This window comes from Lonchura striata, chromosome 4 (genome assembly GCF_046129695.1).
Source record: "Lonchura striata isolate bLonStr1 chromosome 4, bLonStr1.mat, whole genome shotgun sequence".
In the NCBI taxonomy this organism is placed as follows: Eukaryota; Metazoa; Chordata; class Aves; order Passeriformes; family Estrildidae; genus Lonchura; species Lonchura striata.
The window spans coordinates 47,505,062-47,527,451 of NC_134606.1; the positions used below are offsets into that span (position 1 = coordinate 47,505,062).

At 37.2% G+C, this 22,390-nt stretch overlaps 1 protein-coding gene across 3 annotated transcripts in view; it reads left to right on the forward strand.

The window, feature by feature from the left end:
- The window catches only part of TBCK (TBC1 domain containing kinase), an 87,246-nt gene extending 67,051 nt beyond the window's left edge, over nt 1–20,195 (forward strand). For all 3 annotated transcript variants that reach the window (XM_021525507.3, XM_021525509.3, XM_077782955.1), the window contains 3 exons: nt 5,503–5,678; nt 8,536–8,695; nt 19,547–20,195. In XM_021525507.3, the coding sequence (XP_021381182.1) occupies nt 5,503–5,678; nt 8,536–8,695; nt 19,547–19,657 (447 nt within the window). In that variant the 3' untranslated portion in view covers nt 19,658–20,195. The remainder of the gene's footprint in view (nt 1–5,502; nt 5,679–8,535; nt 8,696–19,546) is intronic.
- The last annotated feature ends 2,195 nt before the right edge of the window (nt 20,196–22,390 follow it).

Below are 22,390 nucleotides of genomic sequence, written 5' to 3' on the forward strand. Positions count from 1 at the left end.
CATTGCACATTAAGGTGTCCTGTGGGTACTTTCAGGCATAACTGGATTATGTCTCAGCTTTGTCTTTTGGAATAGTTCTATGCAGTGGTGAGCAGCATTTACCTTTTTTATCATATCAGGGGCAATTAGTGAGTTTGCAGCATGTTTGCCCTGCTGCATGCAGGAGAATATTGGTGTCTTCCAGCCCTGCTGACTCAGGTTATTCACTCAGTCATGTTACTCCATGACCTTTCCTTGTGTTTCCTTAGTAATGAGCTGGTTTGGCAAGCAGAGCTCACTTCCATTTTTTGTAGACTGCCTATGAAGTTGTGTGTGGACATTTGGAGGATGTTTCTGATGGGCAGTTGGCTGGAAGCTGCTGTTTGCACTTGCCAAGGTGTGAGATCTGAAGTAGAGAGCTTTGTGGGGGAGTCAGGATGGTGGAGAGGGTGGAAGAGTACAGCTTACAAAGTGAAAATGGAGCAAACTTAACTAGGAAGTGGAGAGAGGGAGAGAGGGAGCACAGGGAAGGTAAACACCAATGTCTTGACTAGGGAATATGAGAATCAGAATATGATGGCTACAGAGGACTGAATATAAGTGTAAGTAAGAATCAGTTTGCTAGACAGATTGTGTAGAGAATAGTGGCACTCAAGTGTTGAACAATTGTAGAAAAGAGTTCTTGAAGTCCAGAATTTTGGCTGTTCCTCCTTTATAAATAGTCGCAATTGAACATCAAAAAACACTGAAGCCTTTTTTTACGACCCTTTGCTAGTAACTGTAATAAAAATGGTGGGAAGGGCAAGTGGTGAGCTTAAACCATTATCTTACAAACTTTTTAAAAATGTTTTCGTAGTCTTATTTCTCTGTACATGTATATACTGATTTCAGAAACAGTTTTGAAAAATATGAAATTTTTCATCTTTCATGAAGCAAATTCTTCATGAAGGACCTTGACAGTTTGAGTAGAGTATTTTGCTTGAACCCCAGATTTTAATTATACTGACTTTCAGGCTGAAGTTCCTAGTATATTAAATAAACTGCACTAAGTTTTGCCGGCTTCAAAGACGAAGGGGAGAAACGCTGCATCTATTCAGATAAAGCTATCCTTTCCATGGATAGAAAGTTCCTTTATAGCTTCTCTGTTTATCAGATGGGACTGTTAAATTCAGGTTCAGCAGAACTAAAGATCCTTGGCTATTTTCTCAAAAAAAAAAAAAAAAAAAGTGTATCTCTTCATTTAATAGCCATGATGAAATGCCTGTAAGAGATTACAGGCTAATGGGAAAAGAGATAGGAGCTGTGATTTTACCAGCCTCATGTTCTGGAGTGCTTTAATCTGAAACTTGGCTTCTAAATTGAGAATGGTTAAGCAGCTTTAATTCCTAATATTTTAAAAAATAATTAAGTTCTTAATACCTATTTATTCTTATTAAGAGCAGTAAAAGCATATGGATTAGCAATTCCCACGCCTATTTGAAAATTAATGGGGGGAGAAGAATAAGTGCTTTGAAAGTAAAGAACATAGGGTGTTGTCAGAGAAACTTCTGGGCAGCAAGGAGACTTCAGACTTCAGCTTAGGTATTGCTTAGGTATTAGCTATTGCCATCCTGCTGATTTAAGCAGTTTTCCCTGACAAACAGTTGCCTATAGCTCAATAGTCTAAAGCAAGATTCATGCTTGTAGTTAGAATATGCTAAAATAAGTTTCTCTTTGCAGGAAAACAGATAAAGCAACTTAAATAGTAAGCTCAGTATCCTAGCACATGTAGACTTGTGCATAAATGGATGTATGAAAATGTGTCTTTTTGATAATTTTTAAATTTCCTACGTAATGGCAGCAAGTATATGAGTATGCTGTGTATATGAGCAGTTCTCAATTTCAGTATTGCCAGTATACAGTTTCTTACACAATTGCTGAAACACAAGTTTGTAACTGGACTTTTAACTTTAGCACCTTCTGGCACTGTGCTTACAGTAGAGCTTTTGCCTTTTTTAAGAAAGAGTGTGGGTTTTTTTAGAAAGTATGTACCATGTCTGCCTTAGAAAAGAATAAATAGATCACAGCAGGAAGATAGTTGAAAGGAAGAAATAAGCATTTTATGTATGTGATAAGCTTTTAAGGTTTTTTTTAGCTTTTCCCAGTGGTTATCCTGGCTTTTTTTTTTTTTTCCCTATTTGTCTTGTCTGTACTTTCTGTAGAGTATTACTAGCATGGGAAATTTAGGTTGCGAGATAATCATTATGCTTCATTGTTTAAAACAAAAAAAATACAGATGATAAGTTCAACAGGATATTGCGAGTAGCTGTCCTGAAATGCGCCTACCTGCCACTTAATGTAGCTGAAATCAAAATCTCATTTGCATACTACACCCTGTAAACTTTTTCTGAGTGCAACTAACCTAACTTAAAGGATTTGGTTTACAGTGAACCCTCTTCCTTCCTTCACCTACTTTTCCTTCTGGCTCTTCCCAGCTGGAAAGCAATGCCTGCAATGACATAGTAAAGCCTAAACAGGGAATTGAAGCAAATAGTCCTGACAGATGCAAAGACTCCTGTCTAAAATGTCAGCCTGTGTCTTGTACCTCTCCATGCTGAGGTAAAGAGGGTAAGCACTGAGGGGATGCACAAGAGTTGCAACACTGTTGTGTAGAGTAGGAAAGGTGTTAAAAGTTCAGAAGAATCTGCAAGATTTGTGTGTTCAGTGAATGTGGCAGCCTGAAGAGCTGTCTCAGCTCAAATCCAGTTTCTGTAGCAGCTTCTTGCAGTTTCAAAGTATCTGTAGCAGGATGGTATCTATGAAGATGAGGTGTGAGGATAGGGTAGATGGATTGACAGCTTGATGTTAACCATGTTTGGTTTGTGCAGACTGACAGTTCATTAGAAAATTACTGTGAGAAAGAGCCCAAGATGAAATATAGTTGTTACCAGATACAGCAGATATAGTATTTTTTTTTTAGTAATTAGCAAAATTATCTTATAAGCACATGCATATATTTCACTTCACAATTTGAAGGAAATAAATAAGTCTTATAAAAAAGTTGTTAGAGAAGGAATTGCTGAATCAATGCTATTTCCAGCAAGTCCATTGAGAAGCTTCAGCTTTGTTCAAAGCCTATATAGAGATGTTGTATCACTGAATCTACCATTAAGGCAGATCTGGACATAGGTCAAAGCAAAGATGGTTGTAAAATTCATAGGTGAATGTGTTTCTCCTTAATTTCAATCCAGTTAAAGGGAAAGAATGCTTGTCCTGGTTATTAAAATCTATTAGCAGGACAGATAGTGTGTGCCTGTAAAACACTTTGTATGGCTTTATGCTTTTAGATAAAAAGAAAATGTTTTTATATCAGATTACAGGAATTTTGCTTGGTTTGTTTTCTGCTGTAGATTTTGGGCTCTCTCCTTAAGGTTCCATCCTTTCCTGAGGATTAATCCCATCAACTGAATAGACAAAAGTTGTATAAATAAAGATAGGAAGTGGTTTTGTAATTGGAGTCCAGCATAATGTCTGTGTTTCCCCAGTATACTTAATTCGGGTAATCTCAGCCAGTTTCACTGACTTCATTACCCAAGTGTTCATTGTTACCTGCAGTCATGTGAACCTGCTTCAAGGACTGAGCTCTTTGCAGCAGACTTGCTTCCCTCCCCTCCTTGGTGTTCCTCCTCAAACTTGCTCCTGTGGCAGAAGCTGTTGTCTGAGGATAGCAATGTCTGCCAATTTGTCACCAGGCAAATGAAGCTGTGTCAGCCAAGTCTGTATTTATGTAATCAGTATTTTTTCTACATTACTGCCTTTCTTGCATCTCCCATGTGTGTCTGCTGTGAATCCACTAGACATGGGACTGCTGAATTCCTTTGGCAAGTCTGAAGTTTATGAGAAGAGCTTGACTTTTTTCTTCTTCCTCCTCCCTTTTAATGCAATTAATTTCCTTGGACTCCTCCTGGGAAAATCCAGTTAGGTGGGAGGTGGCTTTAGGCAGCAACTGGGAGTTGGCTGTGTCCTGTTATGCTGGTTTTCTTATGGATACAGGTCTCCCTTGGGTATTGAATATTCTGTTGAAACAAATAAAACATTATCCAGAAATAATGTATTTTTCTGATTATAAAGCATCTTGACTCTATTTTTCTGAACTTGGAAGGAGAGTGTTGAGACTGGCAATTTGTAACTTCTTCTGTTTCGAGTATTATCATATACAATGGAAAAGGCACTATATTACTACTCATATATAGTATATGAGGTATTACTATACCTCATATACTATATATATATTATATATATACTATATGAGGTAATATTCCCTGAAGCAGAATTACTGATTTTGTTTGTAATTTTGAGGGCTTTTGCTTAACTTGCTTTACTGTGGTGGACTGTCTTAAGAAGCCTTTCCTGGGACATAACTCAAAAAAAAGTCTATATCTCTCTGTTTTGTCTAGCATATTCCCTAAATTTGGAATAGTGCTCAGATTAGATGAGGAAATAATATGCTTAAAAATAAAATAAAAAAAAATCTAGGGCTAACAACAGTCAGCTGGACTAATAACAATTAGTAATGCCTCAATTTCATTCAGAGTGCTACTCCTGTTCTCTTGAATCATAGGCTATAAGCAAATAATATATTGGTGTCACTATTGCAATTTAAAACAAGATAATAGAAATAGAATATTTTTTAGAAGCAGCAGAATTGTTAATGTGATATCCTTTAAGAATGTAGAGTGTAGAAATTCTAGCACTTGTGAATATTTCTGGGATAATCCACGACGAATGTTCTCTTACGAAAAATAATTTCAGGTATTATCATGCAGTTGCTTGATTACTATCAGGAGTGTGGTGTGTGTTGTGTCATAATCTATCATGTTCCCCAAAATAATTTTTTAAATTTTATATATAATTCTCCTGTTCCACAAAAGTAAGGAAAATTTTTTGTGATTATTACAAAAAATATTATATTTCTAGGTATAATATAATACCTAGTAATTTCTATTATATTATATCTCTTATATTTCTGGTGTCCTGATTTGTGCTTGGTTTTTGGGCTGGGGTAATAACTGCTATTTAGGTAGCTCTGTATCTTTCAGAGATACCCCTGCAGTTTCTGTGGCAAGCTGCTTTTCTGCTCCAGTCATGAGACCTTTCAGTTTCTCTTCTCAGAGAGTGTTTTCTAGCCACTTTACTTAATTTCTAATGGTAAGAAATGTTCTGTGGATATTGTGAGCTCGTCAGCCACAGTGAATAATTCATTAACAAATCACAAACTGAAATCTTTTGCACAGATTGTCAAACAATTATTTATTTTAACAACTTCTATCAGAAGATACAGCCATAGTAGTCAGGCATTTGGCACTGCTCTGGAGCTTTTCTTTATGGATAGTTAAACTCTAGTTCAGAGTTAAAAGAAAAATATGTGTTTCCATCTAACTGGGTTGTTACACTTGAAGTTTGTCAAATAAGTATAAGTTTTAAAAAAAACCCATATCTATAATTCTTTCATCTCTAATTTTAGGGGTTTTTTTTCTTTCGAAGTCTAGGGACTCCATTAAGTTGGATGACCTGAAGGCAGAAGTGTCCCCACGAATTTCAGCAGAAGATCTGATAGACTTGTGTGAGTTGACAGGACCTAGCCATTCCAAAACACCTGTAAAGAAAACAAAGCCGAGCAAGCCAAAGCTGCTGGTGGTGGACATCCGAAACAGCGAAGAGTATCCTTCAGGTCTGAGTGCTGGCCTTGCTGAATCCTGCCTGTGCCAATTGCTTCCTCACTGTCTGCAGGCTGCTGTGTTAGAATGGAGCATAATGGAGAGAGGGATCTGGTAGAGCTGGAGTTGGAGTGCTGAAGTCTGGGGGTTCCAGCCTGGAAAGGTCTGGTTTGCAGGGCAGAGGACAAATTTTTCCCTTCCAATTGTAAGTTGTAGGCTTAGTGAAATCACTTTGTACCAATAGCACAAGTGCTTTAATATTACGTTTTTCTTTATAACAGGTGTTGTCAGCAGACCTTCCCCATATAACATGACCAATATTTTGGAAAGGTGTAAGGCTTTCCAATTAAATGGAGGGTAGATAGAGAAAAGTTGACAGATGATGTGCTTTGCCAGTCCCTCAGTGGCAAATTGGTTCCTGTTGAGTGCCTTCTAGCTGTGTCAGGTAATGCAACCATGTAGCCATCCTAACCTAAGTCCTCTAGTAGCTGATAATCAGGAAAGACTTAAAGTTGTTTTGGAGCTATGTTTTTACCAGGGTCACTACCCTATCTACACCTTACACATGTGTTCCTTTCCAAGTTATTTGTACAATTATACTGTTCTTTGCATAAGGACTATTTTTTAAAATTCTTTGGGTTTGGTTTTTTCCTGAAATAGTGTAGTTGCAGGACAGGGATTGCTTGCATTTTGGAAGGAGTAGTCCTTCTTAAAGATGTTTAGGTATTTTGCAGTTTATAGTAGACTAAAATGCGCTGCCTGTTACATAATATTAGGACTGATATCCTAACACCCATCTGGTATTAACAAGTAGGAAGTGCCACTAAAAAGGCAGCCTGGTAGGCAGTAAAATTGCCCTTGAGTGTACTGGTTAGTATATAAGTTGCAGAAGAAAATGTCTGGTATGTAGAAAATTATCAAATTTTCAGCAGTTTTGAATATAAATGGGAAACCATAAGAATACTGCATTCAGTGTCCTGTTCATTCTTGCAATAAGGAAACAGGCTTTGTGTTTGTCACAAAGTTTCAACAAACTAAGATAGGATCAGACTGTATCTTTCTGTGGTGTGTGTTTTAAAATGTAACAGACCACTGTGAGGTGTTTCAAAAATATGATAGTTTTGTATATTTTAGTTTTAGTCTTTTTCACCATTTATGTCTGTCACGCTAAACTTTGCTTTCTCTTTGTTTTCTTAATGCTTTTAGAAAAGCATGAGAGGACTTCCAACAAGTATCAAACATGCTTCATATTTCATAATATGACCCACATGAAAGCTGAGGGATTGTTTTGTAATGAATCTCATCTTGCAAGGCCAAGACCTACCAGCACTGTTTCAGTTGGCCAGCAGTTCTTCTAAGGCTTATTTCATTAAGCATATTAGCAGATATATTGGCAGCTTTCCATTCCCATTTTGAAAGTTATAGCTGCATATTTATGGTCTCTCAGTCCATAGCACAAAATCCTGGCCTTTTTGTTAATTGTCTTAGCAATTAGAACTTTTTTTAAAGACTAGGTCATATTTCTCTACCTGTACTCAGTGGTTGAAGTAACTAAATTTATCTGAAGTTGTTTTCTGTGTAAATGATGATAATTTCAGAACCTGATCAATAGCAGTGAGAGTTATGTGGTTATAAATGGGATTGGCACAGAGGAAGGAAGGAGGGATATAATTTTCCCATTCAAAATAGAAATAAACTGACAATATTAATGAATGGTGCATGATCATCTTTTGTTCTTTCAAATGTTTTTTATATAGCCATGATTTTCCCACACTATAACAATGATGATCATAAAACTGAAACTGTTACATAAATAATGAGAAACAAATGCTAGTATTACTCTAAGTCAGTTAAATCTTACTCCTATTTAAAGCAGCTCCTTTATTTACTAGAATTTTGGGATTTAATTATAAATTTAACTAGCTTTCTGCAAGTACAGTAATAGAGTGACTAATCTCAATATTTGACATTGTGTGTATTTTTGCAGAACTTTGCTGATTCCCATCTCTTCAAAGCTGTTTTTGCTTATAGCTGGGGAAAGGGAATGTTCCAGGCATGTGTGTACAGGCTATGAAAGTAATTCAGAGTTTTGTCAAGGCCATAGTTCATTTTCCAATTAACAAAAAGCTAGGTAGTAATAGTCCAACTTAATTTTTATTTAAGAGACCTTCACATTCAATGTTTATAAAATCTCATTGAATGATAACCCTCTGGAACTGAAGGACAGCTAACTATGGTGTCTCAGAGTTGTTTGCTTTTCAATATCCATTACACACTTGCTTTTAGTGGGACTGCAGATAATACACATTGTGCTCATTGTCTGGGAATCTGAGGTCACATACATTAGAATTTCAATTTGGATCAAAATAGTAGAGGACTTGTGGGTGTTGACAGGATGTTTGGGGATATTCCTGATAACCCCTGTTTAGTTTTTGTTCTCATTTTAAGTACTTCATTTTTTTAGCACAAAATGCCTCTAGAAGAGGTGCTCCATCTGCTTATTGGTGTTTGGCTCCTCTTAGCAGACTAGAGCTGAAGTGAAAGCCACAAAATTAGGAGTACTGGGGATATTGTCTCTTTAGTATGAAGTATTTAATTTAGCAGATCATTTTCTGTAGTGCTGTGCTGTGTCCTTTTTTGATCCAAACAGCTCTTCATTCTGTGCTTGCTTTCACATGTCATGTTGGAAGGTTTTTCTCCATATGTGTAAATAGTAAATGAGGTTTGTCAAAATACTGTATCACAAAACACCAATGGTGTTGTATCATGGCAGCCAGGATGAAGAGCAGGTTCATCCTACAGCTATTCATGTTCCACAGGTTTCTCTGCCTTTCAGACCTCCTTAACTGATCCTCCTAAGCTTTAACCGTGGCCACATTTCTGGCAGCATCAATGTCCCTTTTGCATCAGCATTTACTGCAGAAGGGGATCTCATCCAGTGCCCAGCAACTGCCACACTGCAGAGCTTTAAAGGAAGAGTTGTGGTGATTGTAGGAAATGCAGTGAAGAACACAGCTGCTGTAAGTATATTGATGTAATGTATGTTTTTATCCTTAGAGATACATCAATAGCATGCATATGGAAGTAGTAAAATAAATGCCAGAGTCTGGAAAATTTAGGTTTAGACTTTTGTGTATAATGATAGGATTTGGAGTGGTGTTTTTGTTGTTGCTCATTTCTGCTTCTAGACAAAGACATTGCCTTTCAAGTGGTCCACATCTGCAAAGGACGATGGTTTGAAATGAAATTGCTTAACATTATCCTCTTCAGCTTTAAAATCTTTATTGCTGTCATGCTGGAGAAGGGGCATCATCACTTCTATTGTGCATCAGTAAGAGCTTTCAAAATTGGCTTGCATTTACTTTTTGTGGAGTTAGGAAGGGCACATAAGGTGAGTTGGAATGGGACAGATACATTATGAAGTGCAAAGGAAATAAGATATAATTCATATTCCTACTAGTAAGAAACAATGTATTGCCCATTTTTTTAGAATCACTTGTTCCTGCAGTTGTGCTCGTGAAGAGAATGATCCTTACTGGTAACTTTTGTATTATATATTTTATTGTCAGTGCATTTAGCTAGACAGGAAGAATATTCAAACTTACCTATTCCTTTCTATAAGAAAATATTTGATGGTGTTGAGAACTGCCAGAGTAACAACTGAAAGTGCATAACTTTCTCATGTGAAGGAAAGTTATCCTTTTTTTTTTTTTCAGACACACTCTTAATTATGGTTTACCTTTATTTCACCCATTTCTTAAGCCTGTTTACACAAAGGACATGAACTGTAGCCCTGATATGACAAGGAGGACTGTGAATCATTAAAAGGTCTTCATGTCAGGAACACCAGAAGCATCAACCCAACACATGATGTTAATTTAATACCTGTAGGGAATTGTGAGTAGATTAACCTGCATTTCATCATTTGTACAATTAACTTGTGATATATATCAGGTTTCTTAAATAGTAACAGAGATGGCATGAAAGAGACTGTAAACCATCTTTCACACAGTTTCAGTAATTAGTATGTAGCTTTGTGTGTGAATCCAGGTAAGTTCATCTTTTTTAATGTTTCGAAATTTTTGAAAAGAACATGAAATGTTCCCTTTGCTGTGCAGCTAAAGAAATCTTGCAGTGTGATTAGTGTAAGTACTTCAGTCTCGTGGGAGGCACTGTCTTACCCTCTAAACCCAGATTTTCTGCAGCCAAGATAATGTTGACCCAGAATTGTCAATATAGAAAAGAAATGCTGCTTTGCCTCTTGATTTGCTTTTAGGGTTCTTGAATTCCTAACAAAAGAGTTTTGAGCTTTAAATAGTAACAAAATATTGGATTGACCAGTTTGACCACAAATTAATTCAATACTAAGGCCTAAATACTGGTTGGAACTCACCACCTCCATCAGACCCTTAAAGTACATGTAACACCAGCCTCGATTTGGCTGTGTAGATAAAACCTTTTCTTTTGCGGATAATTTTCTAAGGCCAGTTTTAGTTTTACTCTGCACAGCTGCATAAGAACTGTCTGTCACACCCAAGCTATGTAGCTCAAGGCTTGACAAGAGCAATAGTTATTACCTTTTAAATTTTACTAGGTAATCCAGTCAGAGGAAAAAATTTAGAAATGAATACACAGAAACAAAACCAATTTTTGTCCATGTTATAAGATGCTCAACTTTAAATGTATGTTTTCTAAACAGAGATATATATTTCCAGATTAAATAAGATGAGCCAAAAATTGTATCCTCTGCTATAAGGGAGAATTTTTCAGAAGTATTCACTGATACTTACTACACTAAAAATTTGGAGATTGCTATGTTTAGTTTAAATTTATCTAGGACTGAGAGGAGGGGTGAATGTGGAAAAAACACTTAATTGTTTATGTGGCTGTTTGTAATTAGAAGATTGAATCTTCCAATTGTGCTTCGTATGAACAACCTACTTGGCATCACTTAAAAATAATTTAAGAAGCAAAGTGAAGTATACTATACAGACCTGTAGAAAAAGTCTTTTTGCACTTTGTTTCTATATTTTACATTTGATTTGATGCCAGGTGATAAAAAATTTAAATTGGAAAGAAAATGCTGTCTAGAATTATTATATTCTGAATAGAATGTGAGATGTAAGAGGGAAAACTGAAAGCTTCACCACAGCACTGTTCCAGCAAGAGGATAAGGAAGCCAGCAGTGTCTCATGGTGCCTCTGGATCTGACAGCTCTGGTTCTAGTTGAACACTTCCTTAGTACAGAATTAAAACAGGGTAATCCTGCATGATGCCACTAGCCATTGATGCTACTAACACTAAAAATTAAATTAATATAGTAGCTGATGTGCAAGAGGCTTACTGAATGCACCATTAGCAGCATGAAGATATTGAAAAAGAGGCATTGTGTGGTGCTGTTTGTCTCACACTTCTCTGGAGAATATTCCTTCCTCTCAGCTGCTTCTCACTCGGTGCCAGCCTTTCTTCTAGGTTTTTCTGAGCACTTGTTAACAGAGCAGTTATTTGTTTGTCTCTGAAAACAGCAGGAAACCTCCACATAAAGGGCATAATTTTGGAGTTCATCAATCAGATTCTATTTTGATGTTTAAGTTTTGGATATGTTAAATGGCAGCACCTCCTAAGTGAGTTGAATGCCGTTTCCCACCTCCGTAGACAGATAAGCACCTTGTAAATTCCATTATGGACAAAGAATCATTACAGTTGGAAATATAATAGTTAAATGGGCAATAAGTGTTCAATAGTAGCTTCTTCTTTGGTCTAGGACAAATAATATGTCTCCTGATTTTTGTCACTTTGGAAGTCAGACATACAGCAAGTGAAAAGGTGGATTATAGTTATGCATATGTAGAACAGGGATTATTTTGGGTCTTTTTAGGGAAGGTTGACATTGCTTCATCTTCTCTCCTTCAGTCGGCTTTGAGGTGCTAAACCATTATCTATTTCCATTTCAAACTTCTGTCTGTAGTACTGCAATGTTGACTGAATTTAGAACAGGAGAAATACCTTACCTGACACTAAATCATTCTCTAGCAATTTAATTTTGACAGTGGCATACTTCTACCTCTGTCACATGGTTGTTTAATAAATGTGTTTCCCTCAGTGGTTTAATTTATGTGCTTTATTGTCAGCTAAATGCTTAACAGAATAAAATATACAAGATGCTTTAATCTGTCTAATAATTACCAACTTATTTATGTTCTTCTTGGAAGAAGACAGATAAGCTGTAAGTCAAAGCTTAAAAAATCCATCTTTATAGCTGGAAAATTCTAAATTGTAAATTCTGATTGTTACATCTATTAATTTTTGTCTAGATAAGTTATGCTGCTATAAATGTATGGTCTAGACAACTTCTGTAAGTTACTGAAGCAAAGTCGTCATTCTTACTGCATTGCAATTGCTAATAGATAAAATACATTCATTATTTCCAAAACAAAGACAAAAAGTTCTGATTTTCCATGAGATCCTTCTGACCCTTTTGAAGGCAAGAGGAAGGGAGTCAAATTGAAAGTTCTTTTTGTATAACATATTCTTAGCTTGGAATTTTTTTTTTTTTCTATATGGAAATAGCATATAGCATTTCCTCTCTCCCAGCACACTGTCAAAAATGCATTTCTTCTTATATGAAGACTGAGGCACATAGGTTAAAGTTTCTGGTTACTACTGAATTTGTGTGATCTTATTGTCATCTTCCCCAGGCCTTTTTAAAAGCCCTTGCCAGAGAAACAAGTCCTTGCATGATTTCTTCAGTTTAAACTTGTCTTAAAACCACAAATGGATACCTATGAAGCTTGATAAGGTCATCTGAAGATTAGGTATTGCATAGAATACTAAAGGACAGGTGCTTCTAAAGACAAATACATTTATTTGGAAGGGCCTAATAAAATCTCTGGAGTGCAAGTAAACAGAAATGAGGCCATAAACTTCTGGAGATGTTTCCACTGTACATCTTTTAGGCTCTGTTTCCCTGTAAATAGTTTCTGCAGAAAAGTGACTGAACAATTGTAATGAAAACTCTTATCTTTGAAGGGATGGAGGGGCCCCTTACGATTCCCAGAATGGCTCTTTCATGTTTGTTTTGTTAAGGCCCTATTCTCCCTCTGCATCCAGACTCAGAGCCTACTGGAATCATCAGAGCCTCCTTGTTGCCTTTAAAGAGATTAAGCTTGTATTTTGAAAAGTTTAAAACAGTTAATCAGCAACAATCCTTCTGGTTGTAACTCTCCCCAATACATGGTAAAGTCTTCATTATTTTATTCTGTAAATTTAGCCCTTTTTATTATTGTAGCAAGTAATGTATGCATGCTTTCCTTCATGGAGAGAGAGCAGCCCTGCTGCTGTTGCCAGTACATGCTCTCCACACAGCCTGAGAGATACTTGGGCTGCCAGCCAGGAGCTGTGGTGTGCTGTTGTCACTCTGCCCCTGGTTTTGGTCAGTGAGCCTCAGGTACAGCAGTGAGGATCTAAATCTCTCACTGCCACAGCCAGGTATGAAAGAGGAAGGAAGAAAATGCAAGATCTTAGGGGCAGAATTTGTGTTCCTTTTTCTCTGAAGTAAGTGCCAAGGAAAACAGGCTAATTCTAGAACTCCAGAATAGATTCTCTTTTTTCATTTTTTACTGAGACCAATGGTAGCAGCCACTGGAAATTTTAGTTGTTATTTGATGTAGGAGTTGTTTGGCCTGTCTGTGTTCCTTAATATGCAGAGGTTTGGATGCCTCTGGAATCATGGAGTTGATTGGCTTTACCTATGAAAATGTCAAGAGATGCTGGCAAGCAGGATGTCAGGTCTTTTCAGTCACCTGGGAAATCTCTTGAGGACAGGAAAGGTGGGAGAATGGTGAACCTGAATCTTGGAATGGTGCTGTCAGGCCCCAGGATTTCTCCAGACATCTGTCTTGGCAGTGGTTATAGTCCTTGTGGACTGCACCTCTGAAAGAGTCCTCTTGTCCTTGATGGAGCTTGCATGGATTAGTTTGTATCCTTATGACATAGAATTTTCACTTTCTGGAGCTGTGTCTCAGCTCTGAGACAGAGTTCTGTGTTTCCTGGTATTCCAGTTCAGAGAATCTAAAATGGTGATAACTGAAATAGAGATGCTAAGGAACTATAAATATTTGTTATAGGTTCAGGACCTATAAGGTCCTGTAAGGATATACCATCCAGAATGGTGCTGGTGAATTTGGCAAATAGAATATCCATGCTGCTTGCCTGGATCAATGTTGTTTTGCATTTCTCTAAATTGTATCTGAACCAGCCTTCAAAAAGGATGGACTCACTGACTGACTGCTGCAGGAGGGTTTGCGTAGAAACTTGACAAAGCTTGCAGTTTGGGTAGTGTTAGGAAAAAGTACTACAAATCACAAAGAAAAGTTTTTCATTATCAAGTACTTCTTTGACCATTTTTCAAGATCTAAGGCAACCCATAGACCTGGGAGGAGGTAGTAGAATTTTTCACAAAGACTTACTTGTTTTTTTTATATCCAAGCCAGCCGTTATGCCTCTTTTCAAAATTACATATTTATGTTCCCTAACATCTTTTTATTTTGTTAAGTGAAAAATATGATAGTTTTCCTTCTGTATTTTCATTTTATGTTTCATTTATCCATAATGTATGCACTGCATTTATTTTGCTCAGTATAAATTAGCTGTGTTACAACAGCTAAATATCTGCAACTGACTTTAATTTTCAAGTGCTCACTTTCAGCTGGGCTTTTTAAATGTATATAATTTCTAGGTGGAAAATTTAAAACACAAGTGTTTAAAATTTATCACTTGAAGAAATTTGTGTTTACTCTTACTTTCATTCTCAGTAAAACTTATTCTGAAACCAGCTATTAAATACCTGTTTGTTTAGGCTTGTTTTCAAATCTTTGTATGTAAGTGCTTTAAGTTACTGCTGTGTTTTTGTACTGATGGAATGGAAAGTGTTCCCTTTTAGCCAGGTCTACATATAGAGAATTTTCCCTTGATCTTGTTAGACCAGTTGGTCCTATGTTCCACCCCTCTCACCCCCTAGTATGTGTTTGCACTAAGTTGTCCTTTCTGTGTTGTTTTTGGTTTTTTGGGGGTTTTTGTTTGTTTGTTTGTTTGTTTATTTTTTATTTCCATTCAGTTTATGGTAATACTACAACCAAAAACTAGGCGCTGTTTTGTGGATGTGGAAAGTTTTAGATTCCTGTCTTTTCCATGGTGTTCAAGTCTTGTTTCATTTATTTGGAACCCTTTAATATAAGAAGTAGCTGGCTAAAAATAATCTTGTGTATTGAATGTGTGTTGTGGCATATGGAGATGTTGTTTAAAAAGTTGCAAACTGATCACTTTGACTGTTGAGCTTTCAGAGAGGTGTAGGTGAGCTCTTGGACTGAAATCACAAAGCAAAATAGACTGCAAGTCATGAGAGGTTTGTGTAGCATGAGTTTACAAGTGAAATCTAGAAATAATCTTGTGAAAATGAATGAATGCTACAAAATTTGATTGATATTTCTCCTCCAGTTTCTATTTTCCTTCTGACTCTTTTGGAGTATGCTGGTAATAGTTATACCATGGTAACACTTGTCACAGCCATCATTTTTGGTATTCTGGTGCAGTATGTTACTCCTCCTTCCCTCCCAGTGTGCCCTTTAATTACAGCCTGTCACAGGAATGTCTGGGAAAGTGAATAATGTGTACATAGCAGCCCTCGTGGCTGGCCCAAAGGGTGCTGGGAGTGGGGCTGCCCCCGCTCTTGTGTTCTCACACTCTGCTGTGGACAGCCTGAAAAGGAGACGTGCCTGGCATGAGACATGCAGCACTTGAAAGCTGTTCTTTTGCTGCTTGGAACAGAGTAGTAGAAACATTTTGATAAATTCTCCAATGTGCAGATCATTAAGGTTCTTGATGGTGCTTAAAGGAGCAGTCCTGTTATGCCATTTATATTGAGAGCATTACCAAGGCAGGGTAAAATGTTTAATATTTGCCCAAATTTTTGTATGAATTTGCTGTGATCTTGTCTGTTTCTGAAAGCCTCGCTTTTTGTATCTGCAGGAAGAGTTTTAGCTGACTACTTTCAAATGCAAATTGCAACTTTCTGGCTCAGTTATACTCATCAAGAAGGTTGTTTTCTGTGGAATTGATGGATACATTAGTTAATAGAGGAGCTGTGTTTCCAAAGCCTTCAACAAAACCATCATATTAGTGATTAAACAAGTTTCTCACTTATTCATCCTTTCATATGCAATATTTGCTGTGAAAGCAGCAAGAAGAATTTGGAAGTTCACTTTAAACATTAGATGCAACCAGGGAAAACACAGGAACTGAACTTGGGAATCTCATTTTGAGGAAACGCCACCTGAAGCAGAAAGTAAAAAGCTTAAAGTTTTATAATATCACCTCAGATAGGAACAGTTCCCATTTCCCCCAACTAGTCTTCTTGTGTAAATGAAAGCAGAAGCATTACAGAGGAGTGTGAACCATTGGTGGTGTGGGCAAAGATGTATTTCAGAAGTTATGTCAACATAAAAATTTGATAAATTTGAGAAAGTTTAATCATATAATAAAGTACCATTTATTTTTCTTTACAGAAATATATTTAATTTAATTCTACACTACCTTTATGTGCTTCAATACATCTTTCTTTAAAATGTAGGTGATTTACAGGTTGCTAAGGATCATGTAGCCCATGGGCTTATCTTTTCACCATGTTATTTTTCAGTCTTAACAGAATCTTTGTAAATTTGATTATTTAGTAAACTACAAATTACGTATTCAGGTGCCTGTTAGTAAACTTCTAATTTACACTTTCTGATTGCATTTAAGAAGGAAATAGAGCCCTTGTATGCATTCTAGGATGGCAGTTTCTGCTGTAGAAAGTCTGGGGCATTTCTTCAGAAGAACATCGGGATTTTTTTAATGCATGAAATTTTGCTCTTTTTGGATTGCTGATTTTTTTTTCCAGCTTTCTAGGAAACATTACATTTTTTTAAACTTTATTTCTTTGATTCAGGCTACTTATATTTGGCATAACTGAGGGTCAAATTGGGGAGAAAATCTATGTAGCTATTTCAAATAGTCCTTCCTCTTGTGCCCCTCCATCAGTGCATACACCAGAAATAACACTCACCTGTATTTTGAAAATAGTGGCTTCATGGAGTGTATTTTGGCAAGGCAGGGTAGCAGGTGCTGTTGGAACATTTCAGACACATGGTGAACAAGTTCCTGTTCTTGTCTGCAACAGACAGGCTCCTCTGTCTGGGAGAGGGTGGCACAGACATGCACAGAGGAACAGAACTATAAAAAGTCAAACCTTTAATAAGGAAGACTGCTGTGCCAATAAGAAAATATTTCTAGGTCTTATGCTTTACCAAAAGTTACTATTTTTACTTCCAGTGATAAAAAAAAGAAAAGGAAGGCAGAAGGGAAAACTAGGAATGTCTTTAATCAGCTCAAGTCCTATTGCCATGTAACTTAAACCTGGCATCTTCTATGCAGTGCCTGGGCAGATGTATGAGCAAAGCTCTTGGAGGCTGATACTGGGAATTGGATGGCAGCTCTGAGCTTATGTCAGTGTGCCTCTATGTCCCTGACTCGCAGCTGATTCCCACAGGAGTGAGATACTGGTAGTAGCACATTTCCTGCTCAGTGGATTTTCCCTGGCTGGATGTTCAGCTGCAATATTTTGAATTGTATTTGCAGCATTTCACACTGAAACTAGGCAGATAACAGCAAATAGTTCTGTGACAACTTAAAAAAAAAAAAAAAAAGCTCATTTTATATCATCTTAAATTCATCTTATGGTATATCATCTTGTGATTTCTGCCATCATTGCTGTCAGCCCCAGATTTTGCAGTGCTTGCTTCCCAGAGGCTCTGCAAGAAGCAACAAATACCTCACTATAAAGTTTTAAAGTAAACTTGTCATATGCTATGAAGAAAATCTATTTTTAGACATACCTTGGATACTAAAGCAGTTCTAAAATACAGTGGGACACAGGCTTTAATGCTCAAACCCCAGGTACAAGGAATTTGTTTGTGTATTTTCTTTTACGATTACATTGAATGGTAGTTATAATAGGGTTAGGGCATTCAGAACACTTGGAGCAGGGTTTGCAGTTTATTATCAGCATTTTAAAATAATCAGTAGTCAGAGAGTGGAACATCTCTGTTGACACATGAACACTGTACTCAGGAAATAACGTGCTGCTTCCTGCCAGCCTGAAGGCTTTGTTGTCATTTTTCATTTCTGCTGGCTCTGAGCAGTGTTGCTGTCTAAGACACAGCACTGTCCATTAGTCACAGATGGAGAGCACTGTGAGGTGACAGATGTGTCCATGTGGAGCAGAGATATCTGATAGGAGTATTTCACTGGGGATATGAACTGTTTTTGCAATTCATGGTGTGCACAGCTGAGTGCTGTCTTTGTCTCTACTGCACACTGCATCTTTATGGACTGTGATTATAATAAGAGGTATTTGGGCTCTCCTAGTGATGTCTCTGTGCATATTACACCACCTGTGCAGCCAAGAACCTTTCCAAAAGCATAGCATTTACTTTGCTCATGAAAGCTGACATACACATATGGTGGAAGTTTAATGTCAGCTGTTTTGATTGCTTGATTGTGAGAATTGTTTTATTTTATTTTTTGACTCTTGTACTGAATAACCCAAACTGATGGGGGAAGAGATGATTGAACTTTGAGTCTTCTCTAGGCAACCACCTGAAATAAATTTAACAGCCAAAATGTTGACAAGTAATTGTGTAGTGTATCTAGTTCAGCCTCAGCACTTTATGCTGTAATAGGTAATTAGGAGGAAAGCAAATGAAAAAAGAAATCCCACGTATTGAGTTTGATTGGGGTGCCCACAGCTGTTCCTGAATTGGCAATTTAGTTGTTTGTGCAAAGGCAGCAACCTGGACATCACACTTGTTCTCAAATAGCATCACTAATTATTTTAGAGAGTCAAAAAGGAAATTGCAAATGTTTTACATAGCCCATTGGAAGCACTCAAGGATTTTACAACTGGTACTGATTTGACAACCAGTTTTGAAGAAACAGTCTCAAAGACTTGGATGGCAGAGCAATTTCTCACAGCTATTGGAAATTAAGTAAAACTATTCATTTCTTACTGATTAGTCCATTTTGGTGCTTGCTTTTTGATGTGTTGTTGTCATATATAGAAGGCAAGTTCAAAGTATTGTTTAGATTTTGGTATTGCAAAACATAATTTTGATTTTTTTTTTTTACTCATAATTATTTTGACATACAGAATACCTTGGTCAGTGCAATAATATTTCACAGAGTTCCTCTGTGGAAAGTGGCAATTGCTGTTTGGTTTATGGCATGAACTGCTTGAGGAGAGAGGCTTTCCATGGTGGGGGGGATACCTGCTCATACTGTTGAACTTGCCTGTGGGCAGACTGGTGGGAGCAGGGAAGATTAGAGATGGTAGACCCCAAATTCATATCTGACATCTGTGAGATCAAGTCACATTAGACAAGTTTGATAGGTAAGCAAATGAGTTTACCCTCCAATTGTGATACTTGTACACAAGTAGAAGAGCTGGGAGTTAGATAAATGCACAGAAGAATATTTGCTAGTTCATGCTTTGAGAGAGGCTCCAGTGATTGCCTTGAGATTAAACAGTCATTTTACAATGAGGTAAAAACCTGCCTAAGCAGAGAAAAATAAAGTTCATTGTTATTAGTGTGACACTTTCAGGTTTTAACTTTCAGCTGTTTTAACACACTGGTCTGAGTTCCTGTGTTGGACCTCTTGGTGAAAAAAAATAACTTCCTAGGGTCTGATATTTTTTGTTTAATTTGTCTTATGTAACAGAAAGTTATTGTCACTTAAGGACTATGATATGCAGTGGGCTAATGATATATCTGTTTTAGTTTGCAGCTCATCTAGTGAAAAACAAATACCCAAGGGTCTGCATCCTTGATGGAGGAATCAACAAGATCAAGCCAACTGGTCTCCTCACTGTTCCTTCTCCACAAATCTAAGTGACTGTAAACATTCAGGACAATCTGTCTCAAGAGGGAAGTCCTACATACAATACAGATATCCTGAACCTAAAGGGCATTATGGCATCTTCACAAGCTATCCTGGTGATCAGTGTCTTATCCTGCAGCTGTAGAGCCCAGGAGTTTTGTGTTTGTTCTTTAATATAGAGCTTAGTTGGAACTTATCAAAGCTGAAGCTTTAAGCTTTCCAAGAAACCTCTTTCAGCATTCATGCTATGCAGAAGTGCTTGGGCAAATCTGAACACAGAGAGAAGAACTTACCTGGCTTTTCGTGTCTTATAATTCTGTGGAACAAAATTAACTGACACTTGATGGCTCTAAGGTGCACTTAGATTATTTGAAAAAGTGTTTTACTGTGAATATTGAAAGTAGCAAAATGAAACTGTACCATGTATATTGTGTGAAAAAGTATGTTCCTTAATATTTGAAAAGTAATTGCTATCTTCTGACTTGCTTTATTTCTGAAAATGTGGTTTTTTCATCTGGTTTGGAAATAAAGATGTTTCCCAAATTGAAAGTCACTGTAAGAGCGGCTGCTGATTCAATCCAAAATCTATCACAAGATGGAAAATTTCTTCTACTCTGTGGTGAATTTAATAATCTATTTCTATAATCATATCAAATGTGACCATTTCTGGAACAATTACAGTTACCAGAAGGGTGGGCTTTCAACAATACTGTGTCTTAGGAGTATAAATCATTTATTCTTAAAATAATAGTGTGCTTCCATTTTAGAATCTCATGCCTTGGAAGGAAACATTGTGATTTTAATTTTCATGTGAAAACATTCTAGAATTATCAGTCTTGTATGAATTGGAAGTTGAGAGTTTTCTTTGGCCCTCTACTCTTTCAGCTAGTGGTGTCAATTTTCTTGGTGCTCTTTTAAGTCCTTGAACATGAACTTGAGCACTGACAGATCGGGACAGGCTGCTTTTGAACAAGTGCTGCAGATGAGTGAAAGCAGGCTCCCACAAAGGGCATAAGGTGGCTGGGCAGTAAAGATGTAGGAATTACCTTGCAGTAAGAAGCCAAAAGCATTTAAAGCACTGATAGAAACAGGAATTGGACTATCTGTTGCTGAGAAGCTAAAAATAAACTTGATTCGGACAACTACCACCTTTCAAGAGATGTGGGAAAAGAAACCCCAACACCCTATTCCTCCCCCTCAAAATCCCATGTTAGGTTTTCTATCTTGTCAGGTCCATTATTTTAAAAGTAATGCTGGAGATTGGAGGAAAGCTAGGAAAATAAAATAATCTGTCTTCAATAATGCTCCTTGAACATATTACGTTGAATCCAGGAAAACTAGTTATGATAATGTAAGGCTGTCAACATGGCACTGAAATTTAATGGGAATGTGGAAGAATGTGTTTTAGAAGACAAGAAAGTGTTAGATTTATCTTTTTACATTTTTAAAGCTGGAAAAAACTGATGCGACGTAAGGCTTAATAATCACTGAAGTGTGAGGATTAAAATGTATTGTGTAAAATTAACAAAATTACACTAAAGTTCTGTTCATCTGGTTACAGTTACATATCAGCTTGCATTATAAATTTGACATCCTGCTCTTTTATTAGAGCATCATCTGAAACATGTCAGTTTCCACAACACAAGCTCACTGTTAGGGTAATGAGGATTTGCTCTGGAGATGGGATTATTGTATGCCTTATTTGAGGATTTTATATCAGGAATAGGGAATAGTTTCAATTTGGCAAACAGATCATTGCAGCAGTTAGCTATTTTGTTTTTTCTGTCACAACAGGTTTCCAAAAGAGAAGTCTGGGAGGTGGGCAGTGAAAGGCTGGGAACAGTTTCTGTAAATCACAGGCAATCTGATCACTTGTTCTGTGGAGTTTTTTAGTGTTAGTTGTTGTTGGTTTTGGGGTTTGTGATTCTGGGAGGGGTGTTTTGGACTGAAACTGTGGAAGATGTGGTAGACATGTGAGAGGTGCTGAAAGAGGAAGTCTTTGTTCTCTCAGTGGGACAAGCATAAGGTTTTGTAGAGTTCTTGAAAGATTTCTGGAGGCCGAGTTTTCCAAACATGTGCATTTCTAGAAGCATGGTTTGTCCAGCTGTACCATTCTCTGTTTTAGACTGCAATTGGATGCCATAAAAATTTAGTAGGACAAAAAAAAACCCCAATATTAATGTTCCGTGTTGATGTCTTCTGCTACTAGCATAAAAATATCCTAACTAAATATTTCCCACTGTTGGGCCTGGAAAATGCAGCCTCTCTTAGTCTGTTTTTTCCTACCTTTTTAAAAACATCCTGAATCTGCCCCAGCCACCTGGGCCTATAGCTTCCTGCCAGGACAGCCATATTCCCAGAGGGTACCCATGTGGGCTTCTAAAAATACAAAGGAATTAATTTTCTTTGACAGCCTGAGACCTGTTGATCATTTTAGACTATGAAATAATTGCTGCTGCCACTGGAATGTCCTTCTTCAGACAGCTTACAGTCCTTTGAGCTTTTTATTGCAGTTTGCATCTAAGTTCCTTGGGATTTATTTTTACAAGTGAATATTTGTCCTTCTTTGGACAAGTGGATATTTGGTTCACTTCTTTTGGAGCAAAGACTAAGACTATTTGTTCTTATCCAAGAAACCTCCTTTCCTGCATCCCAGGTGTGCCTAGGCTCTCTGTGACCAGGGTACCTTCCCTGTTCAGGACAGGAACAACTCGCACAGCAGCAGAAAGGAGGGAAGTTACAGT